General features: G+C 39.9%; 1 protein-coding gene across 5 annotated transcripts in view; it reads right to left on the bottom strand.

The window, feature by feature from the left end:
• Window positions 1-21,346, bottom strand: part of SLC38A6 (solute carrier family 38 member 6) — a 73,800-nt gene that overhangs the window by 39,475 nt on the left and 12,979 nt on the right. For all 5 annotated transcript variants that reach the window (XM_053602561.1, XM_053602559.1, XM_053602562.1 and 2 more), the window contains exons 4-5: window positions 7,243-7,295; window positions 3,552-3,591 (exon numbers count right to left, since the gene is read on the bottom strand). In XM_053602561.1, the coding sequence (XP_053458536.1) occupies window positions 3,552-3,591; window positions 7,243-7,295 (93 nt within the window). The remainder of the gene's footprint in view (window positions 1-3,551; window positions 3,592-7,242; window positions 7,296-21,346) is intronic.

Genomic DNA, 21,346 nt, shown 5'->3' with positions numbered 1-21,346 from the left:
AAGGTTTTCCATGCTTTTAGTTCTTTTTTCTCCTCCCTCAGGGATACCTATAATTTGAATGTTAGATCAGTTCACATTGTCCCATATCTCCCTCAGTGATCGCTCAGATTTTTTTATTTTTTCCCCTGCCTCCTGGAATGACTGTGTTATATGAGTAGCTTTGTCTTCACGCTCTGGAATTCTTTCTTCTCCTTGGTTTAGCTTTTGGCTCCATTTTGAAATTCCCTAAATGACTCATTACTTTAAGTTCTATTTTGTCCTTTCTTTTGTTATCTAGCTCTCTAGTGATTTCATGCTTTTCATTGATTTCCTGAAGTATTTTTTGGCTTCTTTTTGTTAGATTTTTACTTTCTCTGCAATTCCATTCATCTTATTTGCCATCCATATTCTGAATTCCACTTCTGTCATGTGGCAATTTTCTTATGGGTGGGGTCCACTACTGTAGCTTCATTTTCTTCCCTTGGGGCTATCTATTTTGTTTGTTCACATTACCAGAGTTCTTTTGCTGGTTTCTTCTCATCTGGCTTCCCTTCACTAAGCTCTGGGTTAACAGGATTGCAGGGCACCTGTTCTCCCTTGCTCTAACTTGGGCACAGCTTCAGAGCTGGCTCTGGCCACCACTGTGGGTATTGCTGATGCCCTGTAGTGCAGTGTCAATGGCTTAGGGTCCACACAGGTGGGCCAGCACTACTCTTTGGCCCAGGTTCTCCCAACACCATGCAGTCACCTCAAACTTCCCAAGTGGTGCCTATGGCATCTGGGGCTCCTACTTTGCTCGTCTCCCATGCTGGAGAGGTGTACTTGCCCCACAGTACACAGGGTAGCATCTGTTCCCTCCCTGGCTCTGTGGAGGTGATACAAAGGGTATTGCTAGGAGGCTGGGCTCCATGCCAGCATGGCTCCATGCCCCAGAATGATCAAGATGGTATTTATTGTAGAAACCTGGGATTGGCAGGTTCCAACTCTCTGCTGTACCTGCTCTCCAGTGAAACGTCTCTGCACAGACTCTGAGCAATTCCTTGATCAGCCCAGAGGCCTTTAGGGGAGGAGGGAAACCCTTCACAAATCAAGGGGTTGTTTCTCTCCTAATAAGCAATGTCCCCTTGAATTTCTTCTACGCTACTGTCTTCCCCTCTTCAAAGCAGTGTTAATTGTATTGGGACTCTCAGCTTAATTTCTAAGATGGTCCATGATGCTTTTAAGAATCAGCCATGCCCTGTTTGACTGAGTTGGTAGATGCTATGATAAGCTATAGAGTTGTCCTTCCCTTCCAGTGGCTGGTGCTTACAGGAGAAAGCCAACTGCAGAGATGGCTCTAGTGGGGCACTTGAATGAGTGATGAAAGCCAACTGCCTGTGATGAGCTCTAGTGGGGCACTTGAATGCTCCAGGGTTGGGGAGCTAGGTCATGTAGCTCCTAGGGGATTGCTTCATTTCCCCCACAGCAGCAATGGGTGGAGGAGTGAGTCTGGGTGTGGTTAGGTTGTGCAAAGCCTCAGCAAGGCTCAGAGGTTGCGTTCTTGGCCAGTAGGGAAAGCTGCTGGGAGGAGGGTAGAGGAGAGCTTTCATAGTCAGAAAGCTGCTTGTGAGGGAGGGGCCATACTTCAAAAACTGGCTGTGGGGAGTGAACTCTGCCCCTCTCGCTTTGCGCTGCCCTCAGTTGCTGTGACGCCCTGGGCTGTGGGGAGTGAACTCTGCCCCTCTTGCTTTGCGCTGCCCTCGGTTGCTCTGACGCCCTGGGCTGGGATCCTCCCCGCCTGCATGCCAGCTGCGTATGGTCGCTATGGCAAAACAGGGTAGGACCTTCCCCACTGGAGACCCCACCCTACTCTGACAGCATGGAGGGATGGGTACTTCCCTAATTCTCCATGTCTTGGACCCCCACAGTTTTCTCCCATCAGTTCCACCCATGTGGGCTTCTTCACCTCCCAAGTCCAGCTCCTAAATCTCTCCTCCCATGCCCCTCAGCAACCTGCTAAGTCCTGAGGGTATGGGATGCAGCCTGTGTGTATGACCTGCTGGCATGTAGCTCTGCAAAATGTTGGTGGGAAGGGAGCTCCCAGATCAGGTGCTACAGGTCCCCAAGAGGAGATGTGTATGCCCGAGTCTCTGTGGAAACTTTAGACTGCAGGATACGCCAGCTGTGGGGAGGGGGCTGCTCACCAAATTCTCAGTTGAAACTACTCTCACGGTTGCAGTGGGTGCAGGAGGGGCAGTAATAAGCATCTGACAGGAAGAAAGCCTGCTCTCCAGCTTCTCCTCAATCTCCTTGAAGGGGAACCCCTCATGAAGTGTCCAAGCTCTGGGATCATGCAAGCTCTCCCCACAGTTCCATGGTTCCCACAGTGCTTGGGTTTGTGTGGGTAGAAAAGCTTCCTAGTAACTTGGCAGCCCGCTTATTACTGAAGGACTGTGAGAGGGAGAAAGAGACACTCCCCCTTATCTCTTCTCCAGGCTCCAAGCCTCGCTGGGTTTGGTCATTGCTCTGGCACTTTGCTCATTGAAATTCACCTGTGCTGCATCCCTTCTCCTGTCTTCCCTATTTGAAACCCTTCCTTCTCTCCAGGACAGTCTGGCAAGAATGTCTCTAGTCAGCCATCTTGCCCCCACCTTGTGCCTTTTTTTTGTATTTCATATTCAACCTTTCAAATATTGGAAGCTAGTGATCAATCATCTAGCATTCCCCTTTCCCTTTTTTATACATGCATCTAGAATATTAAAAGTACTCAAAGATAGATCACACTAATCATTTCTATTCCATTTAATTCAACAGAGGTTTATCAAGTGCAGGTGCTGGCAGTTTACAAAGAGAAATGAGATATAATCCTTGACCTAAGGGAGCTTACAATATAGGGGGTGAACGTATACAGAGATAACTTCAATCTAATTTAAGCAAGTGTTAAAATAGAGTCATAAACAATAATAGTTACAAATAAGATTAGAGAACAAGGAAGGAATCAAGGTGAAGGATACAGAAAATACAACAGTAGATGCTGTGCCAGGTCACAAATTTAGATCCAAATTCATGAACTGAACATTCCACATAAACTGGTAATTTAATTGAATTAGATTAAACTGTTACAAAATGTGATAGGTCTTAGTACCTTTAAACCACTTGGTCATTTAACATTTCCTGGTTGTATACACTGTTTACTCACACCTGAGTGTTGACAGCCCACAGAACATCACTCCCTCTAGAGCAGTTTCCACCAATGGGGGTGATTAGGGCAAAAATAGAGGGGAAATATTTCAGCATCAGCCAGAGAATTTTCCCAACTCCTACCATTACAACCACAGAAAGCAAATACTTCAGAGGCTTGTTGCATACCTAATAATAAGACCACTACAATTGAATTTAGAAGCTACTGTCACAAGTGCTGCTAAAAAGGTTCCAAAAAGAGTAACGAGGCCAACACAGGGCTTCTGAAGAAACCTGTGTCTTCCTGGAGACTCAGGTTCCCAGCTACACTGTGTGTGGTGAGGCAAGAGACGAAAGGAAGGAGCTATGTCCATCGTCAGGTCCGCATAAGCGGTCCACTTTCTACTGCTTACCTCCAATATTCTGAATTATTATGATGCCTGCTACCACCACCTGGAAAAGAACAAATATATTCAGAAGATAAAAGAGGATATAATACAAGATTGGTAGTTTATCAAAACCCAATAACTATTACTAAAAAACAGATGCAGAAGTCATGAGTGAAGAGAAATTGGAAAGAATAAATGATATCAGTCATTTAATACATAAAATTAATAATCATAACATAAAAAGCTTTCCTTTTCTAGTTCTATGGTTACTATGAAGAACATTTTTGAAATTTGTCTTGGCAGTGATTTTTAAATAGTTAAAAATATTAAAAACTAATTATCAAAGTATAAAACATAAAACTCGATCTACGGGGCAGGCGTCTTGCTCGCTCTCTTACTGGTTTTATTGCACTGTGTTAGAAGACAGACCACGACAAGCTGGGGGCTGCTGTGCCCACGCTGAATTGCCTCAAAGGAAATGTCTGCCAGCCTTTGAGCATCTCAGTCTCAGGGTTTAATAAAGTCTACAAAATAAAAGTCTAGAGCTCAAACTTTCTCAGATCCTGAAAATGTAGGGATGATCTTTTAAACTCAATAATGTGAAGGGTAAGATTGAGGGTAAGACACTAGGAGTGGCAAGACTGCAACCTATCAGAGAACTCCTCCCTCTCACAATGGGGCAGCTGCCAGCAGCTCCGGCCAGTTGAGAGCATGTGATGCAGATCTTCTGAGTTTTCAAGGAAAATCAGAAATTGAATTTTTTTCAAAATTTCATGACTCTTAGCTGGCAACCAGTTAAAAATAAAAAAGATTTGTATCAAATGAAATTCAGTCTTACCATCTTCGATGGTATTCCCAGGAAACTCAAGGTAATCAGATACACTCAGAGGAAATGCTGACACACTGGGCTTCCACCTGGGCTTTTAATCACTCGAATCGTGGTGGATCAGAACCCTAATGTACATTGGGAACTCACTCACCGGCTAGCACTGTTCCGTACTGCATGGCCCTTCCCTACTAGGAATTCCTAGTGGCACAGCATTTGCCTGTCGTGGAAACAATCTAAGTTACTGGGTCCGCGGGGCCTTCAAGTTGGTGGAGGAGGGCTAATGATATGAAAATGTTACAAGCTGTTTTTGGAGATGTGGTAGTTGCCATTCTACCAGAAGAAACTCTGCGATTCAATCCATTAGAAAATATGTTCCAGTAGCCAGTTATTTGTGCAACAACTATTTTGAACTTGTGTACACTATCTTCAGTGCAAATGATACCTAGTTTGTTTATATCATATTCAGCTGTACACAAAATTTAGATTTCTACTTACATATTAACAAAATGCAGTAATATCCACTTACTGATGACTATTTTTCCCTTCTTTGGCTGAATTTAATTATTTATCTATTTAGAAAACTAGAGTATCTACTTATCCACCCACATGCTTATGTCTTAGTGCCTAGCACACTGTATGGCACGTATTATTTGATCAATAAATATTTGTCTGGTGAATAAACATCAACTTAAAGACAGTTAAAAAAACTTTCTTAAAAAATTAAAAACACTTCAAAAATACTTTTTTGATTCTCAGAACAATATTATTCCTAACCTATCATATCTATATTATATCTGGAGAGAAAGAAACAGGGAAGTTTCAACACAGTTGTGGATGGGGGAGGAAGTATCAGTAAACAAATAATAACCCCACTCCTCCCTGGCTAGAGTATGCTCTGTCCAGGGTGCCTGCCCACTGTGCCCAGGATGCAGCGTATGTTAAAACGACAAGGCCACTGCCCTAGACTTGCAGGCAGAGGAGACTCTCAACAACACACACTCTTTTAGGCTTTGCTGCTGTGCAAGGACTACAGAAAACAGTGATGTTTGTGTGATGGAGACATCGCGACGGATCATATTAGATTATTTGGGGAATTTTTTTATACAAGGAACATTTTCTTCTTTCTTGGTGACTGATAGATGTTGGTAATCCGTTGATTACCACGGATTACACTCAACATCCTGATCTCTAGAAAAGAGAAATTATGACCAAGGATGTTTAATAAAACGATTATATATTCCATATATTCTGTTCTGTTCAAGTTTCAGGTTATTAAGGTCCAAGCAATGATGCCACATAGTATATGATTTCAACATTCTTTTTCATACTTTGAAAACAAAATTAATTGGAACATAAATACAGGTTTTTCTCCCTAGTACACAACTGTGTCTTTTTCTCCTAGACTCCCTTATTAGAAGTTAGTATACATAATATCCTTCAAACATAGTATCCTTTTAGATTAAAACCAAACCAAACCAAACCAATGATCTGTATGTGAGGTAGTACATGTTTATCAGATCAATCGAGCCCTTCCACAATGTCTTCATATTTCGAAACATGTTTTATGTGACAAAATTAATTTTGTCAATTAAAAAATAAACAAACACAAGCCAAAACTAATTTGGGTTTTAGTAGCGTAGCAGCTCCACAGCACGAACAGTCAGGTTTAAGTCCTGAGCAGCTGAAGAGGCAGACAGTGTTTCCCCTTCCTCTTAAATTAGTTTAATAAGGGGCGGCGCCTGTGGCTCAGCGAGTAGGGCGCCGGCCCCACATGCCGAGGGTGGCGGGTTCAAACCCAGCCCCGGTCAAACTGCAACAACAAAAAAAAATAGCCAGGCGTTGTGGCGGGTGCCTGTAGTCCCAGCTACTAGGGAGGCTGAGGCAAGAGAATCGCGGAAGCCCAGGAGTTAGAGGTTGCTGTGAGCCGTGTGACGCCACGGCACTCTACCCGAGGGCGGTACAGTGAGACTCTGTCTCTACAAAAAATAAATAAATAAATAAATAAATTAGTTTAATAAGGGCGGCACCTGTGGCTCAGTGAGTAAGGCGCCGGCCCCATATGCCGAGGGTAGTGGGTTCAAGCCCAGCCCCAGCCAAACTGCAACCAAAAACTAGCCGGGCATTGTGGCGGGCGCCTGTAGTCCCAGCTGCTCGGGAGGCTGAGGCAAGAGAATCGCCTAAGCCCAGGAGTTAGAGGTTGCTGTGAGCTGTGTGATGCCACGGTGCTCTACCGAGGGTGATAAAGTGAGACTCTGTCTCTACAAAAAAAAAAAAATTAGTTTAATAAGTTTGCTGCAAGTGAGCGCTAGTGCCCCAATGCTAATCGCTATTATTTGTTTTATTCTGAGCAGAAAAAGCACCAGATTTTGAGTCTGGAGTCCTAGGATGTGACACTGGTTTCATTAATTGTTGATAAATAGGCCCCTTAATTTCCTCGCCTGTAAACGACAGAATAGCGAGATGATTTGTTAGCACTGCTCACCTCTGACGTGACAGGGTCTTCTCATTACTGGTTTTGTGGATAGCCACGCTACAATTCTAATTCTAGACTGCTTTCTTCTCCTGTCATTAAAAGGATTTACTCAAAGAATATAGTCAAAATTAATACGGAAAAGTTAAAATGGGCCATTGTTAATCTTTTAAAATTCTCCAAGTCATTGTGCTCCTTAATTGGGGGTGAAATGTACTCAAAGAATTAAGTGCTGAACTTACCACGTATTTTTAGGAAAGGCGCATAGAGAGGTTTCATCCCTTTTTCTGCCTGCTCCCACCATTCTGTCTTACCTCACTTTACTCTCCTTTTATTCCCTCAATGTCTTTCTCCTTAAAACAAAAGCAAAAAATGTCATTTTGGGTTTTGGACACAATGACGAGAAAAAAAATTACCTTTCCAGGCAATCCAAAGGCAAAGAGGCCAAGATCTTCGTAAGATGTTACAGCTGTTAAGAGAAATCACAATTTTCACTTTTACTTTCATTGATGTGCCAGTTCGTAAAAGGGATAAAGTTAATTCCACTAAGTACAGTCTAACACTTAAGATCCAAGCCATTCAGGACTGGACACAGATACAAGAAAAGAACACCCTTGAACAAAGACAATAGTGAGAAAGAGGACTGGACTTAATTGGGTATTTTCTGTAAAGGTGTTCGATAATTTTCTTCACCAAATCCTTAACTTTCACCCTATAATATAAGCTATAAAATCTAGGATTTTCAGATGTCTTTGTAAAATGTCTTTTTTTCCAGTAGTGATGGTTTTCACTCTTTAAAAACTCACTGATTCCTTTTACTATGTTTTGCTAACATAGCTCATGTTCTAAAAGACATCCGTCCAAGCTGCACATAGCAATAATTATTTCCCCCTGTTATAAAAAAGGTTTCTGATCGATACAAGGTAACCAATGTCAACACACAGAATTAATGTAATTTTGGTCAGTAACTAATCACCACTTATCTCTCTGACATCTCTCTGTAGTTACTTTAAATAAATCTGGATAGGCTGAACACGGGTAAATGAGTAATTTCTCTTAGGTCTTCTGAAATACTGAAAGTGGCCCAAACACTCCCAATATTAATTTTGCAAACTCCTTGTAGTTTAGATCCACCTGCTTTATAGTTACTAGGTGATCAGACTAAGTTTAAGGTAGAAATAATCATTTTTTTTTTTTGGAAAAACTTTTGAAGACATGGTCTACCAGCCACTTGGGCAGCATAAATTCAAATAGAATTACTCAAGAACATCACTGTTTCTCACCACCCAGCATTTGTATACCACGCTGTCCAAATATAAGTTTTTATTGGCAATGGTTTCCAAAAACCTGATATATAAATAAAGTTAGATAAAGTATAAAAGTTGCATAATATTTTCCAGAGACATTCACTTTTCCAGGTTTCTGATTGTGTTCATGATAGAAATACTCTTCTCCTATAATTAGTAGAGGATAAAAGAATATTTTTTCACCATAAAAGAATATTAAATTACATTCTTACATCACATGTTCAAGAAGTGTGGTCATAGAAAAGATGAAAATTAAATGCTCATAAAAGAACCAAATTATGTCCTCAGACCACCTGGCTTCATGCTTTAGCTGCGGTGGCGCTGTTGTATAATCCTACAGTTTGGAAGGTGCTTTACCTTCTAGTGCTTTCACCAAAGAGAAGCACAGCATTAGACACTAGGGCTTGGTACAGCAATACACACCTCCTGCTGAGTTAAAGTTGTGACTCATCATTTCTTGGAGCCAGTTTCATATATCCTCTCAAGGTACACATGGGGTTTCTTTTACCTGCTACTACTTTTTTTTTTTTTAGAGACAGTCTCAGTTTGTCACCCTCGGTAGAGTGCCGTGGCATCATAGCTCACAGCAAACTCTAGCTCTTGGGCTTAGGCGATTCTCCTGCCTCAGCCTCCCGAGGAGCTGGGACTACAGACACCCGCCACAACGCCCGGCTATTTTTCTGTTACAGTTTGGCGGGGGCCTGATTCGAACCTGCCACCCTCGGTATATGGGGCCGGCGCCCTACTCACTGAGCCACAGACGACGTCCGACCTGCTACTATATTAACAAAAAACTTCTCTATACTTCAGAGTCAAAAACCTCTAGGCATGTAAAACTAAGCATGTATGGTCTTTACATTTTATAACTACAAAGTCAGAAAAAAAAAATAAGTAGAATGCTGAAAACATAAGGAGTTTTACTAATTAAGAACAAAAGTTTTAACTTTATTATCAGAGTTGATCAAAGAACTTGGAAATTTGTTGAATTATGTGGTTCTCGTAGAAAATATTTTTACATACATCTAAACATAGTACAGGAGGACAAGTCAGCCTTAAATTTGGGATATATAACTTAATTATGAGTGCGAATTTTTATGCTTTAATAATAAAAGACTTCAACAATAATTTTCCAAGGGTAGATTTTGGATATACTTTAGAATATACAATTAAAAAGCAGAATTACAAAACTATGAACTGGAATTTTTCCTTCCAATGTGAAATGCTGAAATTCTTTTGTCAAATACATATATTCTAAAGTAAATGCCTTCACAAAATAATTATTTTAATCAACAAATCTTTATTTTTTTTAAACATTCTTAGACTTAATTGATAATGTGTAGTTGGACACAATTCCTTAAATTTAACATTCCAAAGCCTTGGTGTATATATTAAAGCTGAAAATTACCTAAATACTAGCTTCTCTCTAACTTGACATTGAGAAGGTAGTAATTTTGCTATTTATTACGCAAATCAAGTCTCTAGAGGATCTCTGATCTGTCACTCTGAGGTATGAGATTAAAGAAATATCATCACACGTTTTTAGGATCCTTTTTGTAGTACAGTTAAATGTGTGCCTTTCTTTCTTCAGATAAACTTGTTTTCTAAGAATTTAAAGCAAGGAGGCTTTTTAGAGTTGTTACACATATTGGAATATATCAAATATCTGCTTTGCAAATGATCTATTCTGCATTAATCAGTGATTTGAGTTATCAAGACAATACTTATCAAAAAGTTTAGCTGGGGTTTGTTTCATTTTTGGGCAGTAGAAAGTAAGTACAGACGTGTATTTAATAAACATAAAAAACAAATGCCTTTACTAGGAGCAAAATTGTAAGACTGAAAGATTCTAAAGAGAAGTGCTATTTCAGCAATCTAAATTTAAATATTTATTCTTACTTAAATCATTAAAACACAACCTTTAAGAAAAATAAAATACAACCTTTACTATTCCAGAAAATATTATCAAACTAAAAGCTTTATGAAGACAGTTGTAATTGTAACTGAATTTTAGCAATCTCAAAGTTACTCTCTGGGTCTACTATTTTTTAGTTTTGCAAAAATATATCTAAATATAGCAAACTTCAGAGGTGAGGGAGAGAAAGAGTTAAGATTCTTAAAATGGAGACTGAGCACAGAGCTCCTGTCCTAATTCCAGCTTCCCAGTCAGCACGTCTGGCTGGTCTGGCTGGTCACTCAGCTCCGTCACTGTCATCAGACTTCTTTTATGTTGCAAAAATTAGCAGCACTTTTCCATGCCTGAGACATCCTGAACACGAATGATGGCTTCTGGGTTAACACTCAGGCTTTACTAAAATGTGTGCAGTCAGCCAAATGCTTTATCTCCATATACTCACTGCTTAATGGTTTTCTAGAGCATCTTGACACATAAACCAAAACACCACCAGTGAAATACTTTTAAAGTTCTATTCTGTCATTTGGACCATTTCTCAAAGTGTCGGTAACAGTAAAAACTGGTACTGATTGTTTGAACAATGAACCTTTAAAATACTTAAAACATTTGAACCCTGGGAGCTTGTCTTAGGAAATAAAACTAAAATCAAGAGAAATCATTATAGGCAAAGGTACTCATCATGGTGGTGTTCACAGGGGAAAAACAAAACTCATCTGTATGTTCAACAATGGAAAGTGGTTACATAAATTATAGTAGGTATACCTGACAGAAAAAGTAAGTAATCAGTAAAACTATGTTTATAATAGCAAGAAAAATGCCAATATTATTTTTTATTTATTTTTATTGTTAAATCATAGCTGTGTACATTAGTGCAATCAAGGGGTACAATGTGTGGGTTTCATATACAATCTGAAATATCCTCATCAAACTGTTCAACGTAGCCTTCATGGCATTTTCTTAGTTACTGTATGTAGACAAAAAAATGCCAATATTATTTTTAAGTGAGAAACATAAAACGACTGGGATCAATTATACAAAATGGCAATGATGACTGCTTAGTCTTCATTTTCTTCCTTCTTTTTCAGGGGGAAGGAGTGTCAAATGTTCTATACTGACTATAATGGAAGTGATGGCACTTCATTTTTGTTTTGTTTTACAGAGAATGGATTTTGCTTGAGCCATAATTACAGTGGCCTACTCACAGCTCACTGCAGTCTTGAACTCCTGGGCTCAAGTGATCCTCCCAGCTCAGCCTCCTGAGTAGCTAGGATTACAGGCATGTGCCACCATGCCTGGGACTAAATTTTTTTTTTTTTAGTAAAGAAAGGGTCTTGCTATGCTGCCCAGGCTGGTCTTAAAGTCCTGGCCTCAAGGGATCCTCCTGCCTTCAACTCCCAAAATGTTGGGATTACAGATATGACCCGCCATGCCAACTGGAACTTTATTTTTTAAAACCATATTACTTGAATGGTTCCATTTCCTCTACCTAGTATCTGATAGGTTTTATTTAAGGAGAAATTTTAATTTTAATTTTAATAGTTGAAATATTGCCTGGTCTACTAATAGGGGATATAGTTTTGGCTCTTTCCTATGATCAACATCTTATGAAAGATGTTTTGAGAGATACAAAAATAAGATGTGTTGATAACTCATCACATTAACAGCATATTCCTACAGAACAGGAATAATATCAACTATGAAATTATGAAATTCAGTCTTTTATGGGAATTCATACAAACAGTACTTGGCACAACCCATAAGTAAACAGAGAGTAACATTAACAATTTACTTTAGGAAATTATTTTTTGATAATTAAAAAAACCAATGCTATGTTTTAAAGGGACATAAGGCTATAAATCTTAATCAAGTAGGGTAAGGGAAATTTCTTCTGTAATGTTTCATCAAAGCACACCTTAGTGCTACTTTGGCCACATTAAGAGTTTTACCTCTACAGGAATCATTTGGAAAGCTGCTTCCCATATAAAATCGTGCAGTATTTCCAGCTAGTTACTCCAGTGTTCCATCTGCTTTGCATTTTCTTCTCAATGAAATGGGACAATTAATACTTTTTGCTGATAGTACAAAGCCCAAGTTTTAGCAGCAGCAGTATTAGCTTTGGGTTTGGATTGAGAACCCTAAGTTATTCAAACACAGTTCAACTCTCAGGGAGTTGGCCCTTTGGAACATACGCTCATTATTTTGAAACTCTTGTCTTTCTTGCATTTTCTATCATTTCCTTTTTCTTACTAATAGTGTCCATTCAGGTCATTCATTTTTTTTTTAACATTCACTATTCAATTTCATTGCCATTTCTGATCTTTCTTAGTATGTATTTAAATGTTAGTGTACCAACTGAACATGGCATGATGTGAGAATAAATCTATGCAGTTAAAGAAAACAGAATGCTAGAATCCTAGGGACATTCTTTCAAGTGGCACAGAGACTATAGGAGCTCCTGAGATCTCGGTGTTTATTTAGCTCTTCAGTGGACAAAATTCACATAGTCATATCCAACAAACGGTATTTATAGCATTTTCAACTTTTAGACTCAACCTATGGATACAACCACAAACAACTTAAATAGGATTGCAAGAGAGAAAGTAAATAGTGTCGATCTTACCCTTGTCGGGGTTCTGCCGACAGACTATGGGAAACAGGGTAGCTGAAAGGAAAGATAGGAGCACTGACTTCACATGACAGGGCAGAGAGTTAAAAGATACTGGCTACAATAAAGGTTTAAATGTGTTATTTAGAGTTACACTATGATCCATGAAAGAACAGCTGAATCCAAACTAATGACAGTTAGAAGGAGGAAGAGGAAGGATGCGTGTACTTGAGCTAAATCTTCATTTTTTACAGTGAAGAATCAATAAATAATCTCTTATAAATAACAGAACACTACTGTATAGACTTAGAAAAGCAATTATCTAAAGAATTGAAAACAAAAAATTCTTTAAATATAGCTAACTCTGGAAGTGGAATAGATGGGAACAATGTGGGAGAACTGCTCCAAGTCCTACAGAAGGGCGCATGCTCAACCATATAATGCTTTGATAAAAATAAAAAGGGAATATTAATTACAAAATATGTTTAATCCTGCAGAGACTCACACCTGTCCTTCCCTGTAGCCGAAAAATAAAAAATTCAGCTTCTGTTCCAGAAGCATTTCATCTAATGTCAACGCCAAGGCAAACTGGATGAAACACGGTCTGAGTAGAGCACGCGCAGGAAGCCGGCCCAGGTTCCCCGTACTGCCATCACCTCCCGGCCCAGAGCACCTCTGTGTGGGAGGGCCCGGTCTGCGTTCCGCAGGGTGTTTAGCAGCTTCCCTGGTCTCTCCCGTGGGATGCCGACAGGACCTCACCTCCCTGCCCCCTCCTTCCCAGGTGTGAGAAAGGGAATTGTCTCCAGAATCACTAAATGCCCCAGGTTGGGGTGGAGGAGAAAACAAGCCACTCATGAGTAAAAAGAATGAGACACAGACACTAATCCACTACGTCAACCCACTTACTAACAGGGGGTGTACTGATTTATGTTCACTAATCAAAAGATAAAAATGTCGTTTGTAGCTGCCTACCAAAAAGTCAATGTCCACAGTGAGCTTTGAAATGGTCAGTACGAACCTACTGTCTTTCACTGAGCTTCAGCTCTGTGTGCCTCTCCCGGAGACATCACCTCAGCATGCTGCATGGAATTCCTCATGACCCCAAGCAATCCAGGGCCCACATATGATACCCACAGCCACACCAGGAAAAAAGAAGACCTGTCAGCTGTTCACTGACATGTGCTACATCTGGGTTCCACATGTCATGTAGATATTGAACACTCTATTTTATAAGCTATGTAAGGATTTTCTTAAAGATAACTTTAGCCATACATGATTTTTGCATTGCTTATTAATTTTGTACTTCCCCTGTAGATCTAATATGTCCATCTATTCCTTACCTACAGACCCAGTTCTTATTAAATACCCGGGGTGGGTCAAACACATGGCAGAAGCTATGAAAACAATGGTTAATAGTTTGAATATACATTAAATTTTCTAGGAATACAATTACCATGTAAATGCAGGAAAGACTGCAACTTGTTTTGTTTGGAGCTTTGCCAAAAGCTGTTTCCTAAATGGAAAAATCACATTTACTATGTTTTTGTTTCTCCTTTACTTTCCGGGTTGTAGCATCGTATTAAGTATAAGTAGTATATTAGTTTCATATGCCTTCTGTAAGAAATTATCAGTTGCTTATGGTTGCTTAAAACAACAGAAACACATTCTCTCACAGTTTTGGAGGCCACAAGTCCAGAATCAGTTTTATCAGGTCAAAATCAAGACCTGCTCTGCTTCTGAAGGCTTTATTAGAGTCTCTTCCAGCTCTAGTGGCTCCCGGCATGCCTTGGTCTCCGGTCCTATCCCTCCAGTCTCTGCCTCAGGGACACACTGCCTTTTCCTTTTCTGTCCGTTTTTTCCCCAAGATACATGTGACCAAATTTAGAGCCCACCAGGATAATCTCCCCATCTCAACATCCTTAACTCAGTCACATCTGCAAAGTCCTTTTCTGGCATACAAGGTAACATTCACAAGTTCAGGATGTGGCTATCTCTAGGGGAGTATTTTTCAGCCCAACCACACAGGTAGGCTGTAATAGTTATGGGAATTTCATTTTAGAAAATATTTGTTACAAAAAGAAGGCATTGAGAATCACTGCTTCACAGGATTTTTACTTAAAAATGTTTTGCTTTAAAAAGGGGGTGGAGGGTAGGATGAGGGGGCGTTGTGGTCGGCGCCTAGAGTCCCGTGATCTGGGAGGTAAGGCAAGAGGAGTCTGAGGTTGCTGTGAGCTAGGCTGACGCCATGTCACGCTAAGCTGGGACAACACAGTAAGACTCTGTCTCAAAAAATAAAATAAAATAAATAAAAATTTAAAAAGGAGATGGGGACACAAAGAGACATTTCACTCCTTTGTTCCTTTATCACTAGAAATTAAAATCTTCATACAAGAATGTCACCTTCTTTAGAAAGAGGAATATAAGGGACTATGTTCTCTCTCTCAAAGAAAGAGACTACGTTCAGAGCTCTAGGAAGGACCAAAATTCTCCTTGGAAAGAAAATATGGTGAATTCTAGTATCAAACTTGATCATTTCAATAACCTCAGTGGCTTCTCACTGCCTCAGCAAAAAACTCCAAATTCTTTAGGATATAAACTCTCCAGTTTAATTTTCTCCTTTGCACCTCGTATACTAATAATAGTAAAATATTTTTGTTCCCTGAAATATCATATGCAATATAGGAGGTCAGATAATTAAGTTTGCAAACTCATCCTAGAAGAAGTGCTTGGCAGGGTAGACTAGGCGCTGGCGTCAGTGCACAGCTTCCCCAAGGGAAGTGCTTCAAAGGTGACCATGACGACATTCACAATGAGGTATGTGGCACTTTTTCTAGGATGAACTTGTGAAATTGTCAGGTCATTCCAGAGCTTCAAAATTGCTTTGAAGGGTAGATAGGCACTGGAGGCAGTGCAGAGGTTCCCAAGAGGAGCACTTTGAAGGTGACTGTAGTGATACTCAGCACAATGGGGTATGTATAGCACTTTTCCTAGCATGAGTTCGCGAAGTTAATTGTCAGACCGCATGTCTGCAGCTTTGCACATGCTATAACATTCTCTCTCACCTGACCACTAGACAGTCTTTTTCTCAGTCCTCTAGGAATACTTTCTAACCCTCACCCTCCAACTTAGGACTAATCACTCCCTTCTCTGAGTTGTCACTATACTTCGCATATATTTGTTACATTTATCACACCACATTATAAATTATTTGCTTATAGATTTGTCTTTCCTATTATACCAGGGGCTTTTTCCGGGAAGTAACAGGTTCTTATTTAATCTGTATAACTAATAGATCAAAAAGTACTAAATGAATGAACCTCTACCCTGGGCTTCAGTTCTAAGACCTGACCCCCTCTTCCTACTGTGTTCCTATCTCCATTCATAACACTATCATTAAGCCAGTGGCCCAAACCAGAGATCTGAAAGATGTATCAGACATCTGCTTCTCCCTTACTCTCCACATGTACTCAGGTATCAGCTCCTCTCAACTGTGACTCTCCTCCTTACCTGGTTTCTTAACCTGTTCACCTTGCTACTACCTTGGTTCAATCAATATTTTATTCTTAGACTTTTGTAACATCTAGTGCTCGCTTCTATTCTACTTAGGTACCGTTAGTGCAAATCAGAGCTAGTCTAACAAGAGAGAAAGGTGCTCCTTTCAGGCAGAGGAATAGCAAAGGGCTTCCTTCCTGAACACAATACTGAGGGCACACACAACCTGGAGAATGGACTGTGTCTCTGTGAAAAGAACTAATCCAGTCTGAAGGGGGTGCACCTGCTGCTCAGTTGATATCCTGGGAATTCTCTTCATTTCTTTCCTACACTAGCTTCTCTGTTTTTGCTACTATCTAGCTTTGGTAAAGGCTATCTGCCACTGTTTACTCAGGGTCCATGGGAAATAATTTTTTGAGATCTTGCATATATGAAAACATTGTTCAAACTTCACATTAGATAATAGTTTGGCTGGGTATAGAACTCTGTATCAAAATTGTTTTCACCTAAAAATTTGAAGGTATTGTTTCATATCTTTTAATCTATAGTATTGTTCCTGGGAAGAACTTTGCAATTATGGTTCTTGATTGTTTATATGAAAATTTTTTCTTTGTTTCTTCGCTAAGTTTTTAGGACCTTGTCATTATAACTGGGTTTCTGATCATTTATAATGTATCTTGGTTAAGAATTATGTTACAAATATTACATTGGATACTAGAAAAGAACCCTTTTAATCTGGGAACTAATTTCCTTCAGCTACATAATTTTTAAAAATTATTCTGTTAATAATTTTCTACCATCCATTTTACCTTTTTTCTCTTTGTAGAAATCTTACTGTTTGCATATTGGACCTCCTAGACTGATCGTCTAATTTTCTTACCTTTTCTCTCCCATTGTCCACCTCTTTGTCTCCTACCCCCCACTCCAGGGAATTTCATTAACTCTTCCAACCTGATTGCTAAATTAATTTTATTTTTGACTTCCAGGAATCCTGTGTTCTCGGAACATATCCATTTAATAATCTGTTTTTCTTGTTTCAAGAATACAATATGTAGTATCTTTTTTTGTTCTCTGAAGCTATTAAATATAGTAATTTTTAACAAGTTTTCATTTGGTCCTTGCATTATCTCTGTTTTCTCTTTTCTTCTCAGTTTGCTTCCTTCTTTCCTTATTTGTGTTTTCTTTCATATCTTTTCTTTTTAATGCAATTTTAGGTTCTCATCAAAAAGTACAGACAGCGCCTGTAGCCCTCCTGCCCCTGCATAGACAGCTTCTCAACTATTGACCCCCCACAACACAGTGGCACATCTGTTACAGTCTATGAACCCACAGTGACATGCCGTTACCTCACAAAGTCCGCAGTTCACGTCAGGGTTCACTTCTGGTGCTGTGTGTGGTACAGTCCATGAGTCCTGACACATGTATTACAACACATATCCACTGCCCTCTGTGTTCTGCCTAGTCATACCTGCCTCTTTACAACCCAGTGCTTTTTATTTACTCCATAGTTTTGCCTTTTCCAAAATATGATACACTGAGAATCACACAGTATGTAGCCTCTCTGGTTTCTTTTTTATTGTACACATGTATGTTTAAGGTATACAACATGATGTTTTGATATAGTGAAAGGATTATTGTAGTTAAGCAAATTAACACATCCATCCTCTCACATAGTTATCACTTCTTTCTTTTCCTTCTTTTCTCTCTCTTTCTCTTTTTTGTGATAAGAAACCCTAATATCTACTATCTTGGCAAATTTCCAGTATACAATATCAACTATAGTCATCATGCTATACCTTAGATTCAGAGACTTATACATCCCATATAACCACAAGTTCACATTTCTGATTCAGCATCTTCCATCCATAACCACTGGTCTACTCTTCTATGTGTTCAACTTATTTAGATTCCACGTGTAAATAAGATCTCACAGTATTTTTCCTCCTTTTTCTGGCTTATTTCACTTAGCACAGTGGTCTCCAGGTCCATGTATGTTGTTGGAACGGCAGGCTCTCCTTCTTCTTTGAGGCTGAATAACATGCCATTGTACACATATGCCACCCTTTCTTTATCCGTCCAACTACTCACAGACACGTTGTTTCTGTATTTTGGTTACTGTGAATAATGCTGCAATGGACATGGGACCAATGAAAATGATAACGATAATAATCTTTATTGAATATTTACTTTGTAAGTACTATACAGAAAAAATAAAGCTGAGACAAGGGTAGAGGCTGGGGTGCAACTGGTTACCATTTTAAATGTGGTTATCTAAAAAGACTTCACGAAAAAGGTAAGATTTGTCAAAGGCTTGAAGGTGGTGAGGGAGCAACCCATGTGACACTCTGGGGCAGAAATGTGCAAGTAGAGAGCACGGCAAGTGCAAGGCCTGGAGGCAGGGGACCAGCCAGACGTGTGAGGAATGGGAAGCCCGGCTCAGAGCCAGACACTGTGCACCTGTGGTGCTGCCCGCTCTAGTTTCCAACCAGGTGACTCTGAACAAGTCCCTTTAACCTCTCTGTGGTGCAGTTTCCTCTTTTTAAAAATGGGAATAAAAATGGTACTTATATAATGGTATTGTTATAAGAATTAAATTCATATTTGTAATGTCCTTAGAATGATGTCTGCCACAAAGTAAATGGTATATAAATGAACATTACATTAAATAAAAATAAAAATAAAAATAAACAGAGTGGCCAAAACGAAGCAAAGGGGCGAGTACCAGAAGATCGAGCGGGCAGAAGACGGGGAAGCAACTACGCTGGCCTCTGCAATTTTGGCTTTACTTTGAGGGAACTGGGAAGCCACTGGTTTTGAGCAAAGAAATGCTATGATCTAACTTATATTAACAGGATCATTATGGTTGTTTTGTTAAGAATATAGTGCAGTGAACAGGGTGGGAGTAAGGAAAGATAAAGGCAACTATATTACTGCTGGTGGCATTGTAAAGGTGGGCAGGAGCAGCTGAGTGGGAAGGAATCCGATTACTGACTTTCTGAAGGGAGGGGAACAGGATATCACGGATTAGACATGAAGAATGAGGGAGAAAAAAGAAAATCCAGAGTAACCCTAAGATGTCTAAGCAACCAGAAAGAAAAAGGAAGACATCACCATTCACTTCGATTGGATGGAGAGAAAGCGGTGGTGTAAAGATGGAGAGTTCTGGGAGGCGGAGCAAGATGGCAGCCGAGTAACAGCTTCCTTGCATCTGGGCACCGTGAGTCGGGGGAGATAGGATTCCAGGCATCTCTGGCTGGTGGGAACTGCCTATCATCACTCCTATGAGGATACAGGCAGTCAGCGAGAGAGTTCTAGACCCCAAGAGGAGGACTAAAACAGTGGAAAACGGCAAGTGGTCGCGTGTGTTCAATCCGTCTAAACCCGCCACAACTGTCCCTTTTCTTTCTCAATTTTTCTAGTTTAATTATAATTTCCCATTGCTGCCTTTTTTAATAACTACAACTTCATTTATGCTAGTGTTTCTACCGCTATCATTTGGTTTTTCACCCAATTGTATCCCCGTAAAGTTTTCTGTTTGCTTGTTTTGGTTTGATTTATAGCATTTTTGTTTTTCCTCTCTACTTGGTGGAGGTGGGGTACTATGTCTGATCAGGTTAGCAAAGAGCTGCTGACCTCAAGGGAAGCACCCAACTGGGCACCCCCAGAAGGTGGGGTTTTTTAAGGTTGTGTCAAAGTACCCTACTGTACACCTATATTGCCCTGTCTCCCTCTTTCTGTACCTCTCTTCTTTTTGTCAATATTCCTTATCCCCAGCCCCTCTCCTTTCTCTATCTTTCCTTCTTTTCTTATCACTCGGTCCTCCTTTCTTTCATCCCTTTTTTGCTCCTCAACCTTCTCACCCTTCTGGTCCTGTAACCCTTAGTCCACAGGCACAAGAACTTAAAGAGCAAGAGGAAGTGAAAGGAAAGTTAGGGCAAGGAAACAGATAAAAGAAATCACTCATGAGGAAGAATCAGCAGAAAACTCCAGGCAACATGAAGAACCAGTCCAGAACAACCCTGCCAAGGGACCATGAGGTAGCTACTGCAGAGGATTCTACCTATACAGAAATGTTAGGAATGACAGAAAGGGAATTTAGAATACACATGTTGAAAACAATGAAAGAAATGATGGAAACAATGAAGGAAACTGCTAATAAAGTGGAAAATAACCAAAAGGAAATCCAAAAACAGAATCAAATCAGAGATGAACGATATGAAGAATATAAAAAGGATATAGCAGAGCTGAAGGAAATGAAACAGTCAATCAGGGAACTTAAAGATGCAATGGAAAGTATCAGCAACAGGTTAGACCATGCAGAAGAAAGAATTTCAGAGGTAGAAGACAAAGTTTTTGAGATAACTCAGATAGTAAAAGAGGCAGAAAAGAAGAGAGAGAAAGCAGAACGTTCACTGTCAGAATTATGGGACTTTATGAAGCGTTCCAACATACGAGTTATAGGAATTCCAGAAGGGGAAGAAGAATGCCCCAGAGGAATGGAAGCCATACTAGAGAATATTATAAAAGAAAATTTCCCAAACATCACCAAAGAGTCTGACACACTGCTTTCAGAGGGATATCGGACCCCAGGTCGCCTCAACTCTAACCGAGCTTCTCCAAGACACATTGTGATGAACCTGTCCAAAGTCAAGACAAAAGAAAAGATTCTGCAAGCTGCCAGGAGTAAGTGCCAGTTGACCTATAGGGGCAAATCCATCAGAGTGACCGCAGACTTCTCTAATGAAACTTTCCAAGCAAGAAGACAATGGTCATCTACCTTTAATCTACTTAAACAGAACAATTTTCAGCCCAGAATTCTGTACCCTGCTAAGCTAAGCTTAAAAATTGACAGAGAAATCAAATCATTTACGGATATACAAACATTGAGGAAATTCGCCACAACAAGACCAGCTCTACAGGAAATACTTCAACCTGTTCTGCACACTGACCACCACAATGGATCAGCAGCAAACTAAGAACTCAGAAATCAAAGGACAGAACCTAACCTCCACACTGATGCAAAAGATAAAACTAAGCAATGGACTCTCACCAAATAAGACGAATAGAATACTACCACACTTATCAATTATCTCCATAAATGTTAATGGCTTGAATTCCCCACTGAAGAGGCATAGATTGGCTGACTGGATTAAAAAACACAAGCCATCCATTTGCTGTCTGCAAGAAACACGCCCGGCTTCAAA

Source organism: Nycticebus coucang, chromosome 9, assembly GCF_027406575.1.
Source record: "Nycticebus coucang isolate mNycCou1 chromosome 9, mNycCou1.pri, whole genome shotgun sequence".
Classification (NCBI taxonomy): Eukaryota; Metazoa; Chordata; class Mammalia; order Primates; family Lorisidae; genus Nycticebus; species Nycticebus coucang.
The sequence above is the reverse complement of the archived record's forward strand: the minus strand, read 5'-3'. Positions and strand labels throughout refer to the sequence as shown.